This window comes from Cyclopterus lumpus, chromosome 19 (genome assembly GCF_009769545.1).
Source record: "Cyclopterus lumpus isolate fCycLum1 chromosome 19, fCycLum1.pri, whole genome shotgun sequence".
Taxonomy (NCBI): Eukaryota; Metazoa; Chordata; class Actinopteri; order Perciformes; family Cyclopteridae; genus Cyclopterus; species Cyclopterus lumpus.
Window position 1 is genome coordinate 6,706,142 of NC_046984.1, and position 21,842 is coordinate 6,727,983.

At 40.9% G+C, this 21,842-nt stretch overlaps 1 protein-coding gene across 1 annotated transcript; it reads right to left on the reverse strand.

The window, feature by feature from the left end:
• Positions 1–396: 396 nt before the first annotated feature.
• Positions 397–2,564, reverse strand: LOC117749078 (DNA topoisomerase 2-alpha-like). The gene is given in 6 exon segments (XM_034559291.1): positions 397–531; positions 679–813; positions 910–1,112; positions 1,115–1,140; positions 1,267–1,451; positions 2,538–2,564. Coding segments are annotated over 6 exon segments (711 nt in total).
• Positions 2,565–21,842: the final 19,278 nt, after the last annotated feature.

A 21,842-nucleotide genomic window follows, 5' to 3' on the forward strand; every position in this document is an offset into this window, starting at 1 on the left:
TTGTGCTGCCATTGAAACCATCCAAAGTTTAGTCGTTTTTAGAGGAAATAACATGAAATACACCCGACTTATTCGGGCTGTAAAAGCAACAACAAACAAAAAAAAGTATTTCGCTTTTGTCTAATTGTCTTTTATTTAAGCATTTATGCATGTGGTGTTGCATTACTGTATGAAACAGCAGTTAAGTCCAAGACGTTTACACAAGATAAACCAGTAAGCCAGTAAGATTACAGTACAGCTGGACATCACACCTTAGCATCATCCCTCTGTTTGCACAGCTCATCTTTCTTTTCTTTGGCATTAGATATATTCATATGTGTGGCAGCAGTTACCATAGAATTGCAAGTAAGGGTTTGTTGAAGTTTGAAGACTTTGTGGAGGCCAGCAGCCTCTGCCTCACTCAGCTTCTCTGTTGTCATCTTGACGATAAATCGCAGTGGTGTCGGTGTGGTATTCCTTGTAGTCTGTGATCAGAGGAGGGACCTTCTCTGTTCCATTCAGCATTGGCTCCAGCACGTTCTCCTTGTACACCTAGACCAGAGACCCGTATGAAATTACTTAGAGATGTAATTAAAATGATCACAAAAGTAATTATCAATGTTACAAGCAGCATCAACATGCATGATGGGACATCCGGAACACATCCCTAATAAGTGGGACAAAGCCTTAGTGACTAACCTGCGTCCAGGTTTTGACAGGCAACTCGGAGATCTCAATGGTGGTGGAATCAATGATGGCCACCTCTCCAGTGTTGATGAACTGGTTGTCCATCACCTGCTCAATCGTGCCTTTGAAGCCTTTGTAGCTTGGAAGCTGTGGGAGAAAAAGGAATGTCATCATCTGGTTTGTCCACCAGGAGACATGAGATAGCAGTCTCAGAAAGCAACAACAGCCATGTCTTGTCCTCACCATGGGCCGAGGCTCATCGCCGTTGAGCATACGGTGGATGTTGCCGACGATCTCTCGTACGTCGTAGTTGGGGATCTTGCTGGCCCAGGCTGTGCCGATACCTTCGGCACCGTTCACCAGCACAGTGGGGATGATGGGCAGGTACCACTCCGGCTCCACACGCTGGTTGTCATCAACGTTGTACTTGAGCAGGTTGTCATCCAGTTTGGGAAAAGAAGGCGGGCCAAAGGGCTGGAAGAACAAAAATTGGGAAAATCTTTAAGTCCATCACCAATTAAGTAAAGCATTAAATTTACTCCCACGCGCTCCTGAATCTGTATCTTTAGATGATTTATCGTTTGCCAGGAGGCTGCTGACCTGAGCATGGTGAAGATGTATCGAGGGCTGGCAGAGTCCTTGCCGCCATGCAATCTGGTTCCGAACTGACCCCGAGGCTGCAGGAGGTTCAACTTGTTGGTTCCCACCAAATGGAAAGTTTGGGCATTCAGATCGAATCCAGCGGTCACGTGACCTGCACATGACCCTGAGTTGTCTTGTTTTGACTGTTGAAACGTGACTTATTGTACACACATGTGCTCCTTTTACATCATTCAGCATTTTTCATCATATTAAAGGAGTGATTTATTTAACATTTAACATTGAAAGAGACCAGAGAGCGACCTGTTAAGTAACTGTATGGGAGTGCATGTGCGCGCGCTGCCTCCAGCATCTCCCCCACGCGCTCTGAGATGCACCTCATAAACTGGACAATGATGAGTTATAAACGAAAGAGGTTACTGTGGTCATGTTGGATTAATATCGCCATGTTTCACTGTGCGTCATGACGCACGTGGTTTATGTGTATTAAATACGTTCACGCCGTTTATTGCGTGAAAGCAAGGCCGAAGGTTTGGTGTCAGCATTGGTAGGGACACTGCCAGCTTACCCTCCCCATAAATAAACGTAGTTGATATTATGTTGAACAGGCAAACTTTATTAAAATATATTAACATTTGTGTAACTTGGAACTGATTTAAACATAATTACAGTAATAAAACCTTAGTTTAAATACAAAACAGTATTCTGCACCAAATAAATAATAATTAAATGAGTAAGAAAAGTTCTGCTAAAATGCCAATATAGTGTAACAGTATATTCTATATACAATATATATATATATAAACAACTTTTACCAGTTGTGTAGTGAAAAAGACAAAAGAAAGTAGAACATTTTAAATAAATCTATTTGTTATTCGACAGTGCCTTGCCTCCTGCTGTGTTTTAGCCATAGCACGGTAGTTTTTATGCGAAAATATCTTATTTGTCTCGTTAGCATGAGTATTGCAGATGTCATGTTTACAACAACACTGACATGTATGATAACAAGTAATAGTACTAATAAAACAAAATATATGTTGGACAAATATGAGAAAATGATTAAAACGTCTCTCTTTGCGTGACCATGTCAAAAATAATAAAAATTATTGTTTTTGTCATAATTATCATTATTGTTGTTGTTCTGTTATGTGTTCTCTGTTCAAACTAACAGAGGCAAAGCTGCACTATGTTTAATTCTACTGTTAAACGGTGAAGCCTCTTGTGTGTCATGAGGAATCCTTAAATGTTTCCCTGCAGCTGGCGGAGACTACGCTGGAGTTCCTCAGCGCGGCGCCCATCTAGCCATCGGGTATGTCCCCGAAGGTAATGTGGTGCAGTATGAGGTTCACGATCAACCAGCCCGACCACCTCCGACTCGCCCAACTCTGACTGGCCCGACTGCGGCTGGCCAGCTTCCAACGGGCCCGACTGCGACTGCTCCGGAGGCAAGTTATTAGGTAAGTTATACACTTGTCATTTTAAACCTACATTTACATTACACTGTTTAAAGTACTGTTATCTGTAGCATTTATTTTATATTCTACTGTAAATGCATTCTACTGTAATGTTATTGTCCAATGTTGCACCACCCGCCATGACAAATCTCTTGTATGTGAAAACATATTTAGCAATAAAAGGTACTGATTCTTATTCTGATCAGGTAAGTTATCAGTAAATAAACAAATGCAGGGCGGAGGACCACAGGACCAGACGGAGGACCACAGGACCAGATGAGAAGGACGGAGGACCACAGGACCAGACGGAGGACCACAGGACCAGATGAGAAGGATGGAGGACCACAGGACCAGACGGAGGACCACAGGACAAGATGAGAAGGACGGAGGACCACAGGACCAGATGAGAAGGACGGAGGACCACAGGATCTTTCTTTTAGGAGAATTGTGAAAATAAAAAATAAAGAAATATAGTTGTAGATTAGATAGATACTTTATTCATAACCAGAAAAAATGCAAAGTGTATATAAAGTATATATAGTGAAATTGTTGCAAGGTTTATTGATGTTCAATTTACCCTCCGTTTTGGTGTGGAAAGTCCTGAAGAAGCTCCAGTCCCCCAGAAACCAGAAGAGTCTACCAGGAGGAGCAGGGAAGAGGACTTCCCTTGCGTCTGGCGGGGTTGGCTGGTCGGTGTGGTTATAATTACTAACGTTAAGAAAAGTCTCCAAGTCTTTTATTCAGTATCGAATGCTGTGACACAAGAAGCAACATCCAGGATCTCCTTGACGACGAAGAAGATGACGAGGAGGGAGGACCACAGGACCAGATGAGAAGGGCGGAGGACCAAAGGACCAGACGGAGGTCCACAGGACCAGATGAGAAGGACGGAGGACCACAGGACCAGACAGAGGACCACAGGATCAGATGAGAAGGACGGAGGACCACAGGACCAGACGGAGGTCCACAGGACCAGATGAGAAGGACGGAGGACCACAGGACCAGATGAGAAGTACGGAGGACCACAGGACCAGATGAGAAGGACGGAGGACCACAGGACCAGATGAGAAGGTCCTAGGACCAGATGAGAAGGACGGAGGACTACAGGACTACAGGACCCGACGGAGGACCACAGGACCAGATGAGGACGGAGGACCTTCCCTTGCGTCTGGCGGGGTTGGCTGGTCGGTGTGGATATAATTACTAACGTTAAGAAAAGTCTCCAAGTCTTTTATTCAGGTATCGATTGCTGTGACACAAGAAGCAACATCCAGGATCTCCTTGACGACGAAGAAGATGACGAGGAGGGAGGACCACAGGACCAGATGAGAAGGGCGGAGGACCACAGGACCAGATGAGAAGGACGGAGGACCACAGGACCAGATGAGAAGGACAGAGGACCACAGGACCAGATGAGAAGGGCGGAGGACCACAGGACCAGATGAGAAGGACAGAGGACCACAGGACCAGATGAGAAGGGCGGAGGACCACAGGACCAGATGAGAAGGGCGGAGGACCACAGGACCAGATGAGAAGGGCGGAGGACCACAGGACAAGACTGAGGACCACAGGACCAGATGAGAATGACGGAGGACCACAGGACCAGATGGAGAGCGGCGGGCGCCTTTCCTTCAGTGGGCAGAGTGAGTAATCCCTCATTCAACACAACAATGTAAAGGTTGTAGTTTAGTTCAATAGTATTCATCTCTTGTGTTTGTGTCTCACAGGACAGTTGAGGGTGGACATCAACCCAGGACGACCCAGACCCACAGCCGACCTCTGAACCCCTCTCAGCACCCTAGAGTCCGAGACCCAGTGAGGACGGTCCTCCCTGCCCCTCCACCCCGACACCACCCGCCAGGCAAGCGGACGAGGAGGGTCCCGTTGACGTAGTTTGTTTCCACCTGCTTTTCCTGTGCTGATGGGTTTAGGAAGCTCCTCACACACAGGAAGCTGTCATCCACTGTCAAGGAGACTGACGGTTCAGGCTGAACGAGAAATAATCCTTCTAAAAGCTTTAAAGCATTTCATTTGTCACATAAAATACAGAATGTGCATGTACACTGTCTGTACAGTATTTATACAAAGTAAAGAAATGTATTGTAAATAACTACACGGTACATTTGTGCTTTTCAATCAGAGGTCTGGCTCAAAGAGTATTGCCAGGTACATACTGGCCTTAATACATCAATTTAAAAGGAAATTATTTTTTATGAGAAGACAAGGGCGTCTCATAATTGTGAACCATCTTGGAACCATGAGAGTTATTGCATCAGTCCAAGATCTCAGAGTCATTACAACTCGATCCTCCAGGATGACTGAGACATGGAGAGGTTGAAAGCGAATCCCTGCAGCCTTGTCCATATCCGCCACCACAGCTCCACTGCACCCACCTGGAAGGGTTCAAACTCCTCCTCCTGAAAGAAAGTACACATGAGGTCCAGAACATGTGTCTACCAAACATGCCAACTATGATAGGCTAATAAATAAGATATGAACCTTTGATGGTAGTGGGAAACATACAACATGAGTGTGCTTACAAATATTCAATGAAATGCAAAATTGTCTGCCACACCATGAGAGTCACTGCCTGCTACACTTCTCTCACTAACATTAAGCCTGTGTACTCTTGACATGTGTATCTTGAGTGAATTTAAACTGCTAAAAGTGCATATGCAGTTGTAATACACACATGGTAAGGGAGAAACAGTAGAATACTCGCCATGTTGGGGTCTGTAATGTCTCAGTAAGCAGACTTTGATGGGACTAGAAAAAGCACAACTTACATTTCCACATGACCTCGGTCGATGAGCTCAGTCACAACTAAAATTAAAATAATACATTCAATTTATTAAATTTAGGCATAAAAGAAAAACAAAAAACATAGCTAACATAAGGCAGCAACGTTAGCTTGGTATGGTTGTGTATTAGCTGTATAAGCAACACATGTTGAATCACCACGTGGAGCCCAGCACAACCATGCTAACATTAACAATGTTAAGCAACACACGTGTTGAATTTAAGCTAACGGTTGCTAACCGCAGATAACAGTCACTTTAGGATTATTGCACTCTGGCAATGTAATTTGGATGGAAAATCATGTGCAGACGTCAACAACTCTAACGGGTGAAAAAGACAACTTGTTTAGCAGGCAAACTAAACGTTAAGAGAACGAGAAAGCTTTTAGAGAGTAATGTTGCTACAGTGATGCTAATGCAAGCTAATAAAAGAGAGAACAGTCTTACCTTACTTGGTTTAAGGACAGCAAATGGTTCAAACCACCGGAGATCTGCGTTGTGAGTTTCTTTCTTCTCTCTTTACTTCCTGAACTTCATCCCAGACTGACAGGTGTGTTGAAGTCCTCTCCTCCCCGACTGAGCTGGTCAACGTGCCGTGTAACATTACCGTTACCTGGCTAGTTCAACATCACACAAACAGCAGCATGTGTGTGCGCTGCGTTCACGTGAATAAATTGCTTGTGCTAAAGTAAAATTGACCCGAACATCATTGCTGTACCCGACAAATGAACATAACCAGCGGGTTAGGACGGGTGTCTGACGAGAGATGTCTTACGGTGAAGGTATCTAAAACACGTTGTTTTCGACCTGTCTTTTAAGATGGCGTGTACTATAACGGGCGACGTTGGTACCTGAAATAACGTTAGTCTATCTAAGCTGGCGACCGTTGGCTGACTGACGCCTCGCAAATCACATCAACCATTATTGCTGGTTATAATAACGGTGTTATCGGATAGTGCAGTGTGTCTTTCTCGGTAACTTTGGAAAAATCTAAGCGAAAAAACGCAGAGAAATGTACATTTACAGACACCTCTCTTAACGACAGATCAAGACAGTTACGTTGTTTTGAACACATCCACTGTCTATAAAAGCAATTTAGATCAAATGAGTTAAGTTAATACAACACATTGGAATTGATACACACAACTTGAATGAAAGTCTACCTGAAGTTGATCAAACTCAAAATGACTGAGTCATTATGGCTGCAGTTCACTTATGAGTTCACGAGTGTATCAAGTAACTACAACTTTCTATACGATTTAAGTTGGGTTAGCTTACGTCTTTTATTAAGATGAGCTGGTAGGTTTTACAGTGTAGGACATTCTATATCTGAAATCACACACACGTTGTTCTCACTGTATACTACCATGGTTTATTGTGTCTGTTTTATACTGTTGTTCAGTTGGTGCAGAGAGTCTACTGGAATCAGAGCAATGTCAAATGTAGGAAATAAGTAATAATCATCAACCGAGTAATTTAAAACAGCTTAGAATAAAGACACATTCCTACACAGTGAACAATAAATCTTTTTTTTTGTGTGGTCATAATGTTATAATATGTATGGATTATTATTGCAGAAAAATGTAACGTAAATATTATGTTGAATGGGCAAACTTTATTAAAATACATTTGTGTAACTTGGAAGTGATTTAAACATAACTAATAAAACCTTAGTTTAAACAGTATTCTGCACCAAACAAATAATAATAATACAAATAAATAATTAAATGAATAAGAATATATATAAACAACTTTTACCAGTTGTGTATATGAAAAAAGACAATATTAAATATATATATTAAATTAAATCTATCATAATTGTTCGACAGTGCCTTGCCTCCTGCTGTGTTTTAACCAATGCACGTCGGAGTTGGGTGAACTGATGTTTTCTCCAATGCATGTGTTGCTACAGCATGATGGTGTGCTTTACTCACTTGATGGCGATTACAACTTCCAATGGCATTTTTCCAATTACTAAAACCATTGAAGCAGAAGGCTGGGACATTTTTTTTTAGGTGTATGCTTTGACACACTCAAAACAAAGTACCTTTTTCAATGTGACCTCACCTGGAGCCCTGATGGTCCAGCTGCTGCTTCCTGCTGCACTACACCTGCACTGAGTTTCTGAGTTCCCTGAATGCATCTCAAAAGGATGCAGGTTTGCACTGTGTGGTAGTTAGCCTGCTAACGTTACTAGCTAACCCTAACTAACAACGACCGGGCTTCTGGTAGCTACTTTCCCCTCTGGGTGGTGAACACACTTCGGATATCTCTTTTCTTTTTTGGTGTCATTTTCCTTTCTACAAAGCACAGCAGGGTGAACAATATCAATGCTGAGACCAAACAAAAAACTAATATGAGGCTTTATTAACTCCTGGTGTATTTAGTATCTTACCGTGTCTACTGTCAGTCACGATTCACAGAGTGTTTCTGACTCTTCAGCCAATTAAATGACAGCATCTTGTCTCGACGGCGCATTGGAAAACATAGTATATTACATATAATAATATATAATAAAAAATAATAATCGTATAAATAATTGTGCACAATATATTTGCAAACTCATTCGTGTTATTATCTATAGATAATAATACGAATGAGTTTGCAAATATATTGTGCAAATTACGTGTAAGAAGTGACTTCTTCCCGTAATGCTGAGGACATGCGCGTCCCTGGGAAATAAACCTTGAGCGGGGAGATGTTCCAGTTGTAAAATGAGACAAAAGGAGAAAACATTTGACAACAAAATCCTATTTCTGATGTTCATTTGTGTCCTATTTTCCCCAAGCCTGGTAGATTAGATTGGCCCTACTCAAAAAGAAGAAGAACAAATAGACTTTAGACTTTACTATTTGTTTCTGGTCAAATAACGGACAGTAATAATTTTATTTCTCTAACAGTTTCAAGAAGTTGAGTGGGGAGATGTCTCTTAATCTGCAAAGTAGTTATCTGTCCAATAAATTAAAGTAGTTTAGTCGGAAGACCATGCAGCCCGTCATTTACTGCCAATCATCAACAAGAAGTAGATGGGCAACAACGTAAAGCACATAATGCTCCATATGTTGCGTGATTAGCTACAACGAGAGCATCATTTTAATCTACAATATTGTATGATAATAAAGTATATCATTTCCCATCAGTTTGGCTTTACAGCTCATAGCTTTAGTGAATTACAACAGATCACCGACAAAAATAAATAAAAATAACTCTAGTATGAATCAAATACAAATATATATTTGACAAATGTGGGGAAATAATGAATACTTCTTTCTTTCTGTATTGCTCAATCGCACGCAAGCCCGTGCGTCAATGCCATGGAAACCGGACCGAGGTATTTAAGGGCCGCGGACGTTCTGATTCGTCCCTTTGCACTTTGGACTTCGACCTGAGCGGAACCCTCCTGAGAAACCTCCCGAGAACCCTCTGAGAACCCAAACCTGTGAAGGAAAACCTTTTGACTTTTCAACTGCTTGACACTCTTTATTGTAAACGAAACTTGTTGGCGAACAAATCTACTAGACCACGACTACCGAGAGCACCAGAGACCCGGAGAAAGGCCTTCCGACGACTCCAGACCGAGGACCAGCCCCTGCTGACGGGACCGGACTGTGAGTTGGACCGTCACTGTGCAGGTAAGACCATTTTTATGTTTAATTTATCATTTATTATTATTAATGTATCCCCTTAAATCCTTAAAAGTGTTCTCAGTTTAGAAACCAGTGAAGCATTTTGAGTTTTAAGGTTAATAATTCACAGTGTGACGTCAGGCAATTTGGGGGGGAAAATATATTTTGTGAAAAGTGACTCAGTCGATGATTTTTCGCCTGTGAAATCATTTCTGAGCGGCAGTATGTCTTGAACATTTCAGGAGATGTGCGGAATGTGCTAAGAATTAGTGTAGAGGTTCCAAAACCCTGTTATTTTGGTTTGAAGGCATCAAAACGTCGACGTTTAATGTTGAAATTACAGAAAAAAGATGGCGCCCGAGCCATATTTATAGAATTCTAAAATCAAATATGTAAAATGCATAAATTGTCGGCCATGGAAACCAAATGGAACGTTCGGGCGTTAGGATCGAATCCAGCGGTCACGTGACCTGCACGTGACCCTGAGTTGTCTTGTTTTGACTGTTGAAACGTGACTTATTGTACACACACGTGCTCCTTTTACTTTATCATATTAAAGGAGGGATTTATTTAACATTTAACATTGAAAGAGACCACAGAGCGACCTGTTAAGTAACTGTATGGGAGTGCATGTGCGCGCGCTGCCTCCAGCATCTCCCCCACGCGCTCTGAGATGCACCTCATAAACTGGACAATGATGAGTTAGAAACGAAACAGGTTACTGTGGTCATGTTGGATTAATATCGCCATGTTTCACTGTGCGTCATGACGCACGTGGTTTATGTATATTAAATACGTTCACGCCGTTTATTGCGTGAAAGCAAGGCTGTAGGTTTGGTCTCAGCATTGGTAGGGACACTGCCAGCTTCCTCTTCCCATAAATAAACGTAGTTGATATTATGTTGAACAGGCAAACTTTATTAAAATATATTAACATTTGTGTAGCTTGGAACTGATTTAAACATAATTACAGTAATAAAACCTTAGTTTAAATACAAAACAGTATTCTGCACCTAATAAATAATAATAAATAAATGAGTAAGAAATTTAGTTCTGCTAAAATGCCAATATAGTGTAACAGTATATTCTATATACAATATATATATAAACAACTTTTACCAGTTGTGCCTTGCCTCCTGCTGTGTTTTAGCCATTGCATGGTAGTTTTTACCCGAAACTATCTCATTTGTCTCGTTAGAATGAGTATTGCAGATTATGTCATGTTTACAACAACACTGACATGTATGATAACAAGTTATAGTACTAATAAAACAAAATATATGTTGGACAAATATGAGAACATTATTAAAACGTCTCTCTTTGCGTTTTGCGTGACCATGCACGTGACCACGCCCATCAGTAATTGCCATGGTAACCCGGCCGAGGCTATAAAAAGCCGAACGTTGTGATTCGTCCCCTTTGCATTTTGTCTTCGACACGAGCTTGAACCCTCTTGTTGACCGAAACTGTGAAGCTAACTCTTTGAGCTGTTGACCGCTAGCTAAAAGCTACACTTGAATCTCGTTGGATAACAGAACTACTGACTTCCCTCCATCGCGGACCCCCGAGAAGCCGGAGAATGGACGACGACCACATCGCCATGGCCCGAATGCTGGGACTGGCATACGTACCGCCAGTCCACCGTGGAGGTACGTTTTGTATTTATTTGACCATTTTTTTCGTGAGAAGATATGAAACATGTTTAGTCTGGAAGGTGTGGCTCGTAGTCGGTTAATTGACCTGCTAACTGATTGATTAGCAGCTGGAATCTGAATCCAGATCAGAACAGTGGAAAAAGCTGTGGGGAGGTGCTCCTCTCCTCCTCCAACAATTATGAAGTGCACCTCAAGATTAATAACTTTGTATTATTATGATGAAGCCCACACAGTTGTTTCGGAAATATAATAACTAACATGGATAATATCTCATGTCAATAATAAAATAATTTTGTCATTATTATTATCATTATTGTTGTTGTTCCGTTATGTGTTCTCTGTTCAAACTAACAGAGGCAAAGCTGCACTATGTTTAATATTACTGTTAAACGGTGAAGCCTCTTGTGTGTCGGTGCCTTTGTGACACGTGTAGTCCTAGTTAGTTTATAGATATGCTGTCGTTTTTAAAGTGTAAACTTTGATTATTGCTCAATGTAATCCAGAAATATTTCATGTCATGAGGAATCCTGTTTAAATGTTTCCCTGCAGGTGGAGACTTCGCTGGAGTTGCTATGCGCCCCCCAGCACCAGCCATGCAAATCGGCTACGGAGGTAAAATCAGAGCAAGGCACAATTAAAGGTTTATATAGGGGGAAAGTGAGAAGATATGAAACATTGTTTAGTCTGGAAGGTGTGGCTCACGAGTCTAAATAGTTGTTTAATTGAGCTGCTAACTGATTGATTAGCAGCTGGAATCTGAACCATTATTGCTCAATGTAATCCAGAAATATTTCATGTCATGAGAAATCCTGTTTAAATGTTTCCCTGCAGGTGGCGACTGCCCTCAGCCCCCCCCACCACCACCCATCCAGTTCGACTACGGAGGTAAAATCAGAGCAAGGCAAAATTAAAGGTTTAAATAGGGGGAAAGTGAGAAAATATGAAACATTGTTTAGTCTGGAAGGTGTGGATCACGAGTCTAAATATTTGTTTAATTGAGCTGCTAACTGATTGATTAGCAGCTGGAATCTTAACCATTATTGCTCAATGTAATCCAGAGATATTTCATTTCATGGGGAATCCTTAAATGTTTCCCTGCAGCTGGCGGAGACTACGCTGGAGTTCCTCAGCGCGGCGCCCATCCAGCCATCCCCGAAGGTAATGTGGTGCAGTATGAGGTTCACGATGCGTTTGGGGTTGTGCTTGTTGTTCTGCCTTACTGTGATTCAGATTCCAACGACTCCAACCCGCCCGACCGCCTCCGACTCACCCAACTCCGACTGGTCCGCTCCCGTGTCCGACTCGCCCGACTCCGACTCGCCCGACTCCCCCGACTGCGGCTGGCCAGCTTCCAACGGGCCCACCTGCGGCTGCTCCGAAGGTAAGTCATCAGGTAAGTTAACAGGTAAGTTATACACGTTAAACCTACATTTACATCACACTGTTTAAAGTACTGATATCTGTTTGTCAGTGCACTTTATTTTATATTCTACTGTAAATGCATTCTACTGTAATGTTATTGTCCAATGTTGCACCACCCGCCATGACAAATTCCTTGTATGTGAATACATGTTTAGCAATAAATGGTACTGATTCTTATTCTGATCAGGTAACCCAGGCGAAAAAAAAGTATACAAAGTATATTTAATTTTAGCATACTCAAGTATACTTGAAGCCCTATTACTATTTATTATTTTGGAACAACTTATTTTGTACTTAAAAGTAGTATTTAAGTACTATTTGAAGTATATTTTTATATATTTGTTGTGCTAAATTGGGACTACTTAAAGTATACTTATAGTACACTTTAAGTACATGACTGTATGTGCTAATATGCATGCCGCTAGTTCACTTAAAGTATATTTTTATTGTATTTGAAATATATTTTGAGTATATTACAAATATGTAAACATCATATTCTAAATATATTTATAGTGTGCTAATAGTATACTTTTGGTGTACTATACTCATATTCTAAATATATTAATATTGTGCTAATAATATACAAAAAGTATACTTTTGGTGTACTATAATCAACCTAAGACATAAAGTTAACATCCAACCAATAATTAACAGATGAAGACTAAAGAGACTACGAAGTTTTCCAAATAGATGAACGGTAGCGTTTTATTATGACGCTGGATCTTACCTTAAAATAACTTGACAGAGTAGCGCTTTCTTCTTGCTTCTACATTCGCCATTCCGCCTCAAGCAAGGACGTCTTCAGTGGTTAACTGTGCATGCGTATTTGAGTCGAGCGCTGCCGAGTGCAGCCAAGCTTTGAAGATGGTTCCCCCTCACTCATTCTTTTAAATTAAGGTTACTTGAGATTATAAGTTTAATAAGTTTACCCACCAGATAGTGTTCTTTTCCAAGTTTCCTTAAGTATAGTCAATAAATAATAATAAATAAATAATGTTTACATATTTGTAATATTATCAAAATATATTTCAAATATACTTCAAATACAATAAAAATATACTTTAAGTGAACTATCGGCATGCATAGCACATACATTTATCTACTTAAAGTGTACTAAGTATACTTTAAGTAGTTCCAATTTAGCACAACAAATATAATAAAATATACTTCAAATAGTACTTAAATATATTAAGTACAAAATGAGGTGTTCCAAAATAACACACTTTAAGTATACTTATGATTAGTAGGGCTTCAAGTATGCGAAGATTAAATATACTGAGCATATTTATGTATAACACAATTAATATATAAAAATAATAGCATGAATAAATTGACTTACTAATTACAAAAATATTTGTATCAAATGTGCTTTAAATAATTTTTTTCAATGCTAATTTAGAGCATATTTGAAATATATATGTTAGAAACCATTTAAGTAATTGCACAGAACTTACACTTAAACTATATTTTTCTTATAATATATTTCTTGAAAGTATACTACAGTGCAATTATTTTAAAGTGTGTTTTTAAAATAGGTGAAAGCATGACTTTAGTATAGGTTTTATATATTTGCAGAAAGTACACTTTTTTTATAGTATATTTGCAATATACTTTTGACAATTTAAATTATATATTATATTATAAGTATATATTTTTTTCGCCTGGGAAGTTATCAGTAAATAAACAAACGCAAGGCATGCTCACTTTCACATGCACACACATGCCTACTCAGACTCGATATGATTACATGTTTTCTTTCTTTTTTATTTTGTTGTCTAGCTTATGTATTTTTCATTTTATGTTTGTAATTTTGTAAAATTTGAAATATTATATAGGTGGAGACTTCAAAAAAGCCCAGTTGGCTATTTGTCTCTTCCTGCACTGTGATATTCATTTATCTCTGTTGTGATTTTATTGTTTGAATTGTGCAAATCAAAAAAATACAAAATACAAAAAAAAACAAAAAAACCAAAACCCCAAAAAGATATATAGTTGTAGATTAGATAGATACTTTATTCATAACCAGAAAAAAACAGACAGATGTGTGATAAAAACTACTAACGTTAAGAAAAGTCTCCAAGTCTCTTTTACTAGGTATTGATGGCCGTGACACAAGAAGCAACATCCAGGATCTCCTTGACGACGGAGCAGATGAGAAGGACGGAGGACCACAGGACCAGATGGAGAGCGGCGGTTGTCTTTCTGTTAGTGGGCGGAGTAAGTAATCCCTCACTATGACTACAGAAGTATCATTAATACGATTCCATCATTGGAGGACAGATTCAACACACTAATGTAAAGGTTGTGTAGTTCAGTTCAAAAGAATTAATCTCTTGTGTTTGTGACAGGACCCCCTTGCCCGTCCACCCAAACCCCCGACACCACCCGCCCGCCCCGCCCGCCACCGAGAGGGCGAGGAGCGTCCCGTTCCCACCGGCACAGAGGACGTAGTTTGTCTCCGTCTTCTTCTGTGCTGGTGTTTTCGGGAAGCTCCTCACACACACAGGAAGCAGCTGTTTGCATCTGCTCACAAATCCAGAAGGAGACGGAAGCTTCTGGCTGAACAAGATTCATAATTATTCTAAACGCTTTCAAGCATTTTATTTGTCACATAGAATACTGTATCTTCATGTAAACTGTGTATAGTATTTAGACTGTTATCTCCTGAAGAGTTGAATGAATAAATGTACAACAACATCTCAATCTGTCTTTTGATCATTAAAAACTACTGGGTCAGCAAACACCACGTTATCTTCATATTGGGTTATAAATCATAACTTTAATGGTTGATTCTTTTATACACTACAATGTTATAGTGTTTATATTTCCCTTTTGGGTTGTTGATTCATAACAGTGAACGCTTGGTCACAATCACCGGTGGACGTTTGACAGAGAGGCCGGAGCGAACGCATGCAATGGCAGAGTGGTCACTCAAGTCTTGACTGAAGACTCCAGACTTCCTGTTTATAAATTGAAATATGAAACCACGAGACTGAAAACATAATTCTTGCACTTTCAGGCTACTCGATAGCTGAATATTAAATGCTTAATTTTTACTGTAGCTTTGAATCAGTCTGAAAATCATGGACCACATTGTTGATAAACTGTTATCTATTGTAATCAGTGTATTTAAATGTATATACATTGAATCATAACAATAACTAATGACAAATTATTCAGACGAGGAGGACAATGAAGTCCTTTATGAAAGTTGTATCTGATCTCACTGAAGAACGGATTATGAATATTAGCCTCCTTGAGACTTTGATGTAACAGCTTTGTACATGTCGATCATTCGAGTGTTTCAGAAGGCCCTCCATGTTTTGTAAATGTCATTTTGAACCTTATTTGGTGTCAGTACCTGAAAGAAGTGGACAGCTTGTGACGGTGAGCGTCTTTCAGTCACATTTACAAATATATGAACCCAATAGAGTAGCTTAAATCACCATTCAATTGGCAGCTTGCACATTGACTGCAGGTTGTTTTTCATATTTAATAATAACATTTTTTACACACACACACAGGTAAGGTACATATTTGATTCTACCAATGTATAGCGGCTCGGCCCTGCTTATAACACCGTACAAGTACGGCGTTGGCAGCTATTTGTCCCTGTGTTCCTGAACGTGTCACAGGAACGTGGGTGCACCTGTTCCTGGAGCACCTAGGGATAAAAGCCCTCCTCCAGGGTAGCTCTCCCCTCGCTGTCCGGCTCATACCTGGTTAGGGCTTTACTAGTTTACTATGATATTAATAACACCTGTGCTTTTCCTTCTATTATAAGTCTGACAATGTCAGGTGTGAAAAATACCTGTTGGACTTCCTTTCTGTGCGGTCTTTTTGCCAAATTCTTCCTACGGGCCATGGGCTAGACACCACGACGATTAGAACGTACAACATCAGAGTCCTTTAGCCTTTTTGATTTAAACTTCACTTCAAGTCCCCGGGTTGAGACTCTTGAACAGGGACACCCAGATGCTCATCAGGGCGTATTGACAGCTTGGTAAAGCTGTTGCTGATGTCTTCTCTTTGAAACATTTCCTTCAAGGGGGTCTCTGAATTCCACCCTTTGGTCTTGGCAAACTTCAAAGCACATCCAAAGAGATCAGGAAATAGCGTCAACACATCAACTTCAGTGGCCTCAGTGGGACTGAAAACAAAAAAATGTAATGTTATTTTTCATTTTGGTATATTTTCTAATCAAATTTAGTGCCATATTACTTTCTGAATTTAACTGCAAGTACATACTTGGCTTGTTTATTTGACTAAACTGTTATTTAAGGTGGTTATAGGTGCATCGTATCATCAAGCAGTGCAATGGTATGTGAAGAAAATTACATTGTTTTCTAAGGCTTTAGAATGAGCAGGGCCTCCTTCTTACTCTCCAGCTTGCGATTGCACACCAGGAACTACGAGGAACATGTGAGAGAAGACAACGAGAGAACAGAGAGCGCTGGTATTATGAGAGGCCTCGGTGTGGATACAGCTCACCGTCACTCCTCTAGCACTGTGTTGACTCCAGGGACCGCAGGTCTCTCCTCTCCATATCCATCTATCATCTGTTCTTGGCTTTGTTCTTTCAAACAGGCCCGGATGGAGATGGTCACATGACTTAACTGATACCCGGACAGTTCCCTACGAGGTGGAAACACACGCACACTGGAGCCAAGTGTTTAACGTGTAGATAAGACGCGGCAGAGGGAACGGCGTTGACCCTGATAGCTCTCACACTACCCAAATGAAATCGTAGAGCTGCGCATGTGCAGAGGTAGTGTGTAGTAAGGTGTGTAGTACAGTGTGTGCAAAGGCCGTAGGTTTGACTCAGCATTGATAGAGACACTGCCAGCTCCCCCCCCCCCATATTTTTTATTACTAAAACCATTTGGGCAGAAGGCTGGGTCATTCTTTTTTCCCAAAGTGGTTTTTTTGATGGTTATGCTTTGACACTCAAAACAAAGTACCTTTTTCAAGGTAGGGCTACAATGCAGCCACAGATACTGACTGTGCTGAAGTTTCTGTACTCTGATGAGTTTAAGGTCAGGCTGTATGGTTCACTCCTCATGTCCAGGACTCTGCTACACTCACTTCATGACGGTCACTGTCACTCAAACTAACTGTTCCCTAAAGAGCAAAGAAAACTTAGCCTAGTCTGCACATAATAATAATTCACTTAAAAACAGGTAGACAATGTTTACACTGTCAGCCATGATAATACACCTCAACTGTAACAGTTCAGCTCCACACCTTCTTTCTGTTTATAGTTGTTTTCATTAGATCTGTTTGTCTATTAACTCTCTTGTCATTTCACACCTGATCATCCTTCATTCCCTTCACCTGGTTCTCACGCCCATCTCACCTGCAACCCATTCCCTCGTTAGTCACTCACTACTTAGGTTCCCTCACTTGCACTTGTCCTCTGCCAGATTGTCTTGTGTTTTGAGACCAAGTTCTCCAGCGTTCCATAGTCTGTGTCCCTGTTGCTGTCTGTTCTGTTCCTGCCGTTACTCCATTAAAGGATTATTATTTGCTTACTCTGTTTCGTCCATTGTGCTTGGGTCCCTGGTCTTCGATTCGTGACATCAACACAGAATCAATGTAAGACCTCACCTGGAGCCCTGATGGTCCAGCTGCTGCTTCCTCAACCCGCACTACATCTGCACTGAGTTTCCTGAATGCATCTCAAAGGGATGCAGGTTTGCACTGTGTGGGTAGTTAGCCTACTACTAGCTAACTAACAACGACCCTCTGGGTGCGGAACAAACTTCGGATATCTCTTTTCTTTTTTGGTGTCATTTTCCTAACTACAAAGCTCAACAGGGTCAACAATATCAATGCTGAGACCAAACGAAATACTCATATGAGGCTTTATTTCTGACTCTTCAGCCAATTAAATGACAGCATCTTGTCTCGAGGGCGCGTTGGAAAACGTGGAAATGTATTTTTCACTCTTCTGGGCGACGAACATAATATAGATAATACGAATGAGTTTGCAAATATATTGTGCACAATTATGTTTTCGAATTAACAACATATTGGTGGGGACTATTGTGTCTTTCCCAAAACCCTATGGACCATATGCTTTAAAAGAAGCAGCTCTCAGGTTAAAACTTTGCCTTTACAATCATTCTTAAAGACAGAGTTTAAAGTGCATGATAAAGATATGCACACAGTTTATAATAGTACAACAGATAGGGTTAACAGGTCTAGGTACACAGGACTGGAGCCTTTTATTAGGGTCCTCGTGACGACTAGTATAATTTCCAGCATCGCTCCATGCAGGAAAAAACGTCTAACTCACAGACACTTACTCCGACGGTCGCAGACATTCTCGGCCACGTGAGCCGGCGTCCAGCCAGTAGTCTACCCCCGACGTGGAGGAGGGACGAGGACCCGCACATCGCTGCTTGCAGCTTTAATTTACTTCTACATTCAATGTTACTTCGTTGGCTGGACATTTTAACCTGTTACACACATTGTAATGCATAGTAGCTATCACTAGGGGTGCTATTAAGCATAGTTTTCTCCCGACACTGCTCACTGAAAGCCGGCTCACTAGAAAAACAATGTTAGTCGATCTCACCCGTTGATTTGATCACGGTTTAAAGGTGGTCCATCCCACCCTGGTGAAGACCGAAGATGGTTCAACCAGGGAGAGACCAGTTAGATGAAGAAACCATACATGCTAGTTAACAGATGATATGAAATGATAAAGCCTCAGAGTCTTTGGCGCTTGGACTCTATGGGGAGATTTGAAATTGAGGGCCGACTGCTCCGATCAGCATCGAGATAGACCCCCCCCCCGTGGAGTCCAGACCTGGTGGTGATCCGCGAAGACTGGGCGGAGATGGGGAGGGCTGCGTAACAGCAACATGAATGAATGCTTATTCAGGGGGCTGTAGTTTATAAGTTTGAATTGCCAATATGCTGAAAGTATAAGAGGAAGGCAGCAATGCGTCATATTCTTAAGATCATCATCATGTTAGTAGCCATGTCCTTTGAGAACATTGTACTGTATTGCCATGTCAGTCATGTTTTCAGATGGACTTGAATAAAATGGCATTTATCATTTAAATCACCAACAACATCATCTTACATACTATAATATGTACTACTTTATATAAGTGATTATCATTTAAATGCTTATTGAGGGGGCTGTAGTTTATAAGTTTGAACTGCCAATATGCTGAAAGTATAAGGCAAGGCAAGTTTATTTATAGAGCACAATTCATACACAAGGCAATTCAAAGTGCTTTACAGCTACATAAAATCCAAAAAGGCAAATAAAATCATTCCATAAAAACATAAGAATAATAATATATTAATTATATTAAAAGCGAAGAGTGCATATAAAATACTTTCAGTTGTCAAATAGAACCGTTTTCACCCTGGATTTAAACATTGTCAGAGTTGAGGCCTGTCTCACATATTCTGGAAGACTTCCAGATTTAAGAGGATAAGAGGATGAATTATCACTGTGATAGGTATACATGTCAGAGCCTGTCAACAAGACGTCAAGCCAGTGTTGAACATGAGCCAATGAGGTGAATTATTGGCTCATGTTCTGTATGCCTCCACATATTTCCCTCATGAGTATGATGTGGCGATGCATTACTGGTAATCATATACTCCAGGAGACAAAACAACTGCTACAATGGATCTATTATGTACTGAAGTCTTGGAAGTAACATCAGTGACATTAGTTGACCTACTCGTTTCTGTAAAAGCAATAACAAAACAAAGAAAATATTTAGCTTTTGCCTAATTGGCATTTATTTATGCATCTTAGACCATTAGGCCACCATAGGTTTTCTAAATAAATAATAAATGAAAACATCTTTAGTAAAAGCTACTGATAACATTTCCCCTCATATCTAAAGCATTATTTGTCTTCTTGTTGTGAAATAACTTTTGGGTACAATACTTGTTCAATGAAAAACACAGATTTAAATCATAATGGCATAATGAATGATGGCTGAATTCCATTTTTCTGCTTCAGTGACTTACCGGGACACTTGAGTAGAAAAGAGCCATCGTTATTGTTATTTTAACTCTTGTGCTTTTCCTACAAAAACAATATCTATAACCTATAAGGTGTTAGTCATTTTAGTTGTGCGGCATTTTTTTAAAGATTTCTTTCTCCAATGTTTTTCTTAATCTTTTGCTTTCCCATTAAGAATGAAAATACACAGAACTTCAACAATAGTAAAATCTCGATCAAAGTGAGAATAATTATGGGAAAATGTTTCTCAAGGGAGGCTCTTCAACATCTGAATGCACAATCTTGAATAGGAAACTCTCGATAGAAATATAAACTTTTCCTGTGCTTGTGGACATCATGTGCTTTACTTCTCCTCAGATATTGTTTCACATGAAAAGGAAAAGAGTATGGCACCAAATATAAACTTTGGGAAAGTTTCTGGTCACATAAAAGTGATGACTGTGTACAGTGTTACCTGTGAGTGACATTACTTACTGGCTAGATGTATCTTGTGCCACTTCCTGATGATTCCCGGAGACTGTGTGACACACACATTCTTCTTTAGAACAGTGCACCAATTCCTGGCTCCAGGAGTGTTCGGGCGGACAGAGACGCTATACAGAGCGGTAAGAGGAGTGGTGACGGATTGCAGTGAATGTGAACGAGAGATGGCGCAATCTCGACTACGTGTGTGTGAAGGAACACTTCTGTAGCCTGAACATTGAACTGTTTGCAGTGGGGATGCGTCCGTATTATTTGCTAGGGATTTCACGTCCACCATTATAGACGCATAGGAAGCAGTGGACACCATCCACTCTACTATGTCTGGAGTGCTGAGTCAACATCCTGGTGCATTTGTGGCTATCACTGGTGAATTTACCACTGCCCTCCTTTGACTCCTCCAGTGCATTCAACACCATCCAACCACTGCTACTGAGTGAGAAGCTCGGGGTGGTGGGGGTCAACGCGTCTACCGTCTCCTGGATCACTGACTACCTCACAGGCAGTGAGGTAGTCAGTGGATGACTTTGTGGAGCGGGCCGGTAGAAATCAGCTGCTTCTGAACGTGGCCAAGACCAGAGAGATGGTGGACTTCAGGAGGAAGACGACGGCTCCACATCGCTGAGAGTTCTGGGAGAGGATGTGGCCATGGTGGAAGAGTAAAGGTTCCCGAGTGTCTCCATCGACAACAGACTGAACTGGAAAGCCAACATCAACGCTGTGTACAAGAAGGGGAGGAGTCAACTCTTTTTCTTGAGGAAACTTCGATCCTTCGATGTGTGCAGCAAGATGTTGGAGATGTTCTACCAGTCTGTTGGACCATTGCTCTGTACTTCTCCGTAGTCTGCTGGGGAGCAGCATTGGAGCTGGAGACACCAACACACTCACTAAACTGGTGAGGAAGGCCGGCTCCATCATTGGCTGCAAACTGGACTATCCAGAAAAAGTGGTGGAGAGGAGGACACTGAAGAAAGTATTGTCCATATTGGAGAACCCGGACCACCCTCTCCACCTATACTGCAGGGACAGCGGAGCACGTTCTCCAACAGACTGCTTCACCTCCGTTGTCACAAAGACAGAGACAGGAGAACGTTCCTGATACAGGAGAACATTCGTGCCAACTGCAATAAGACATTATAATA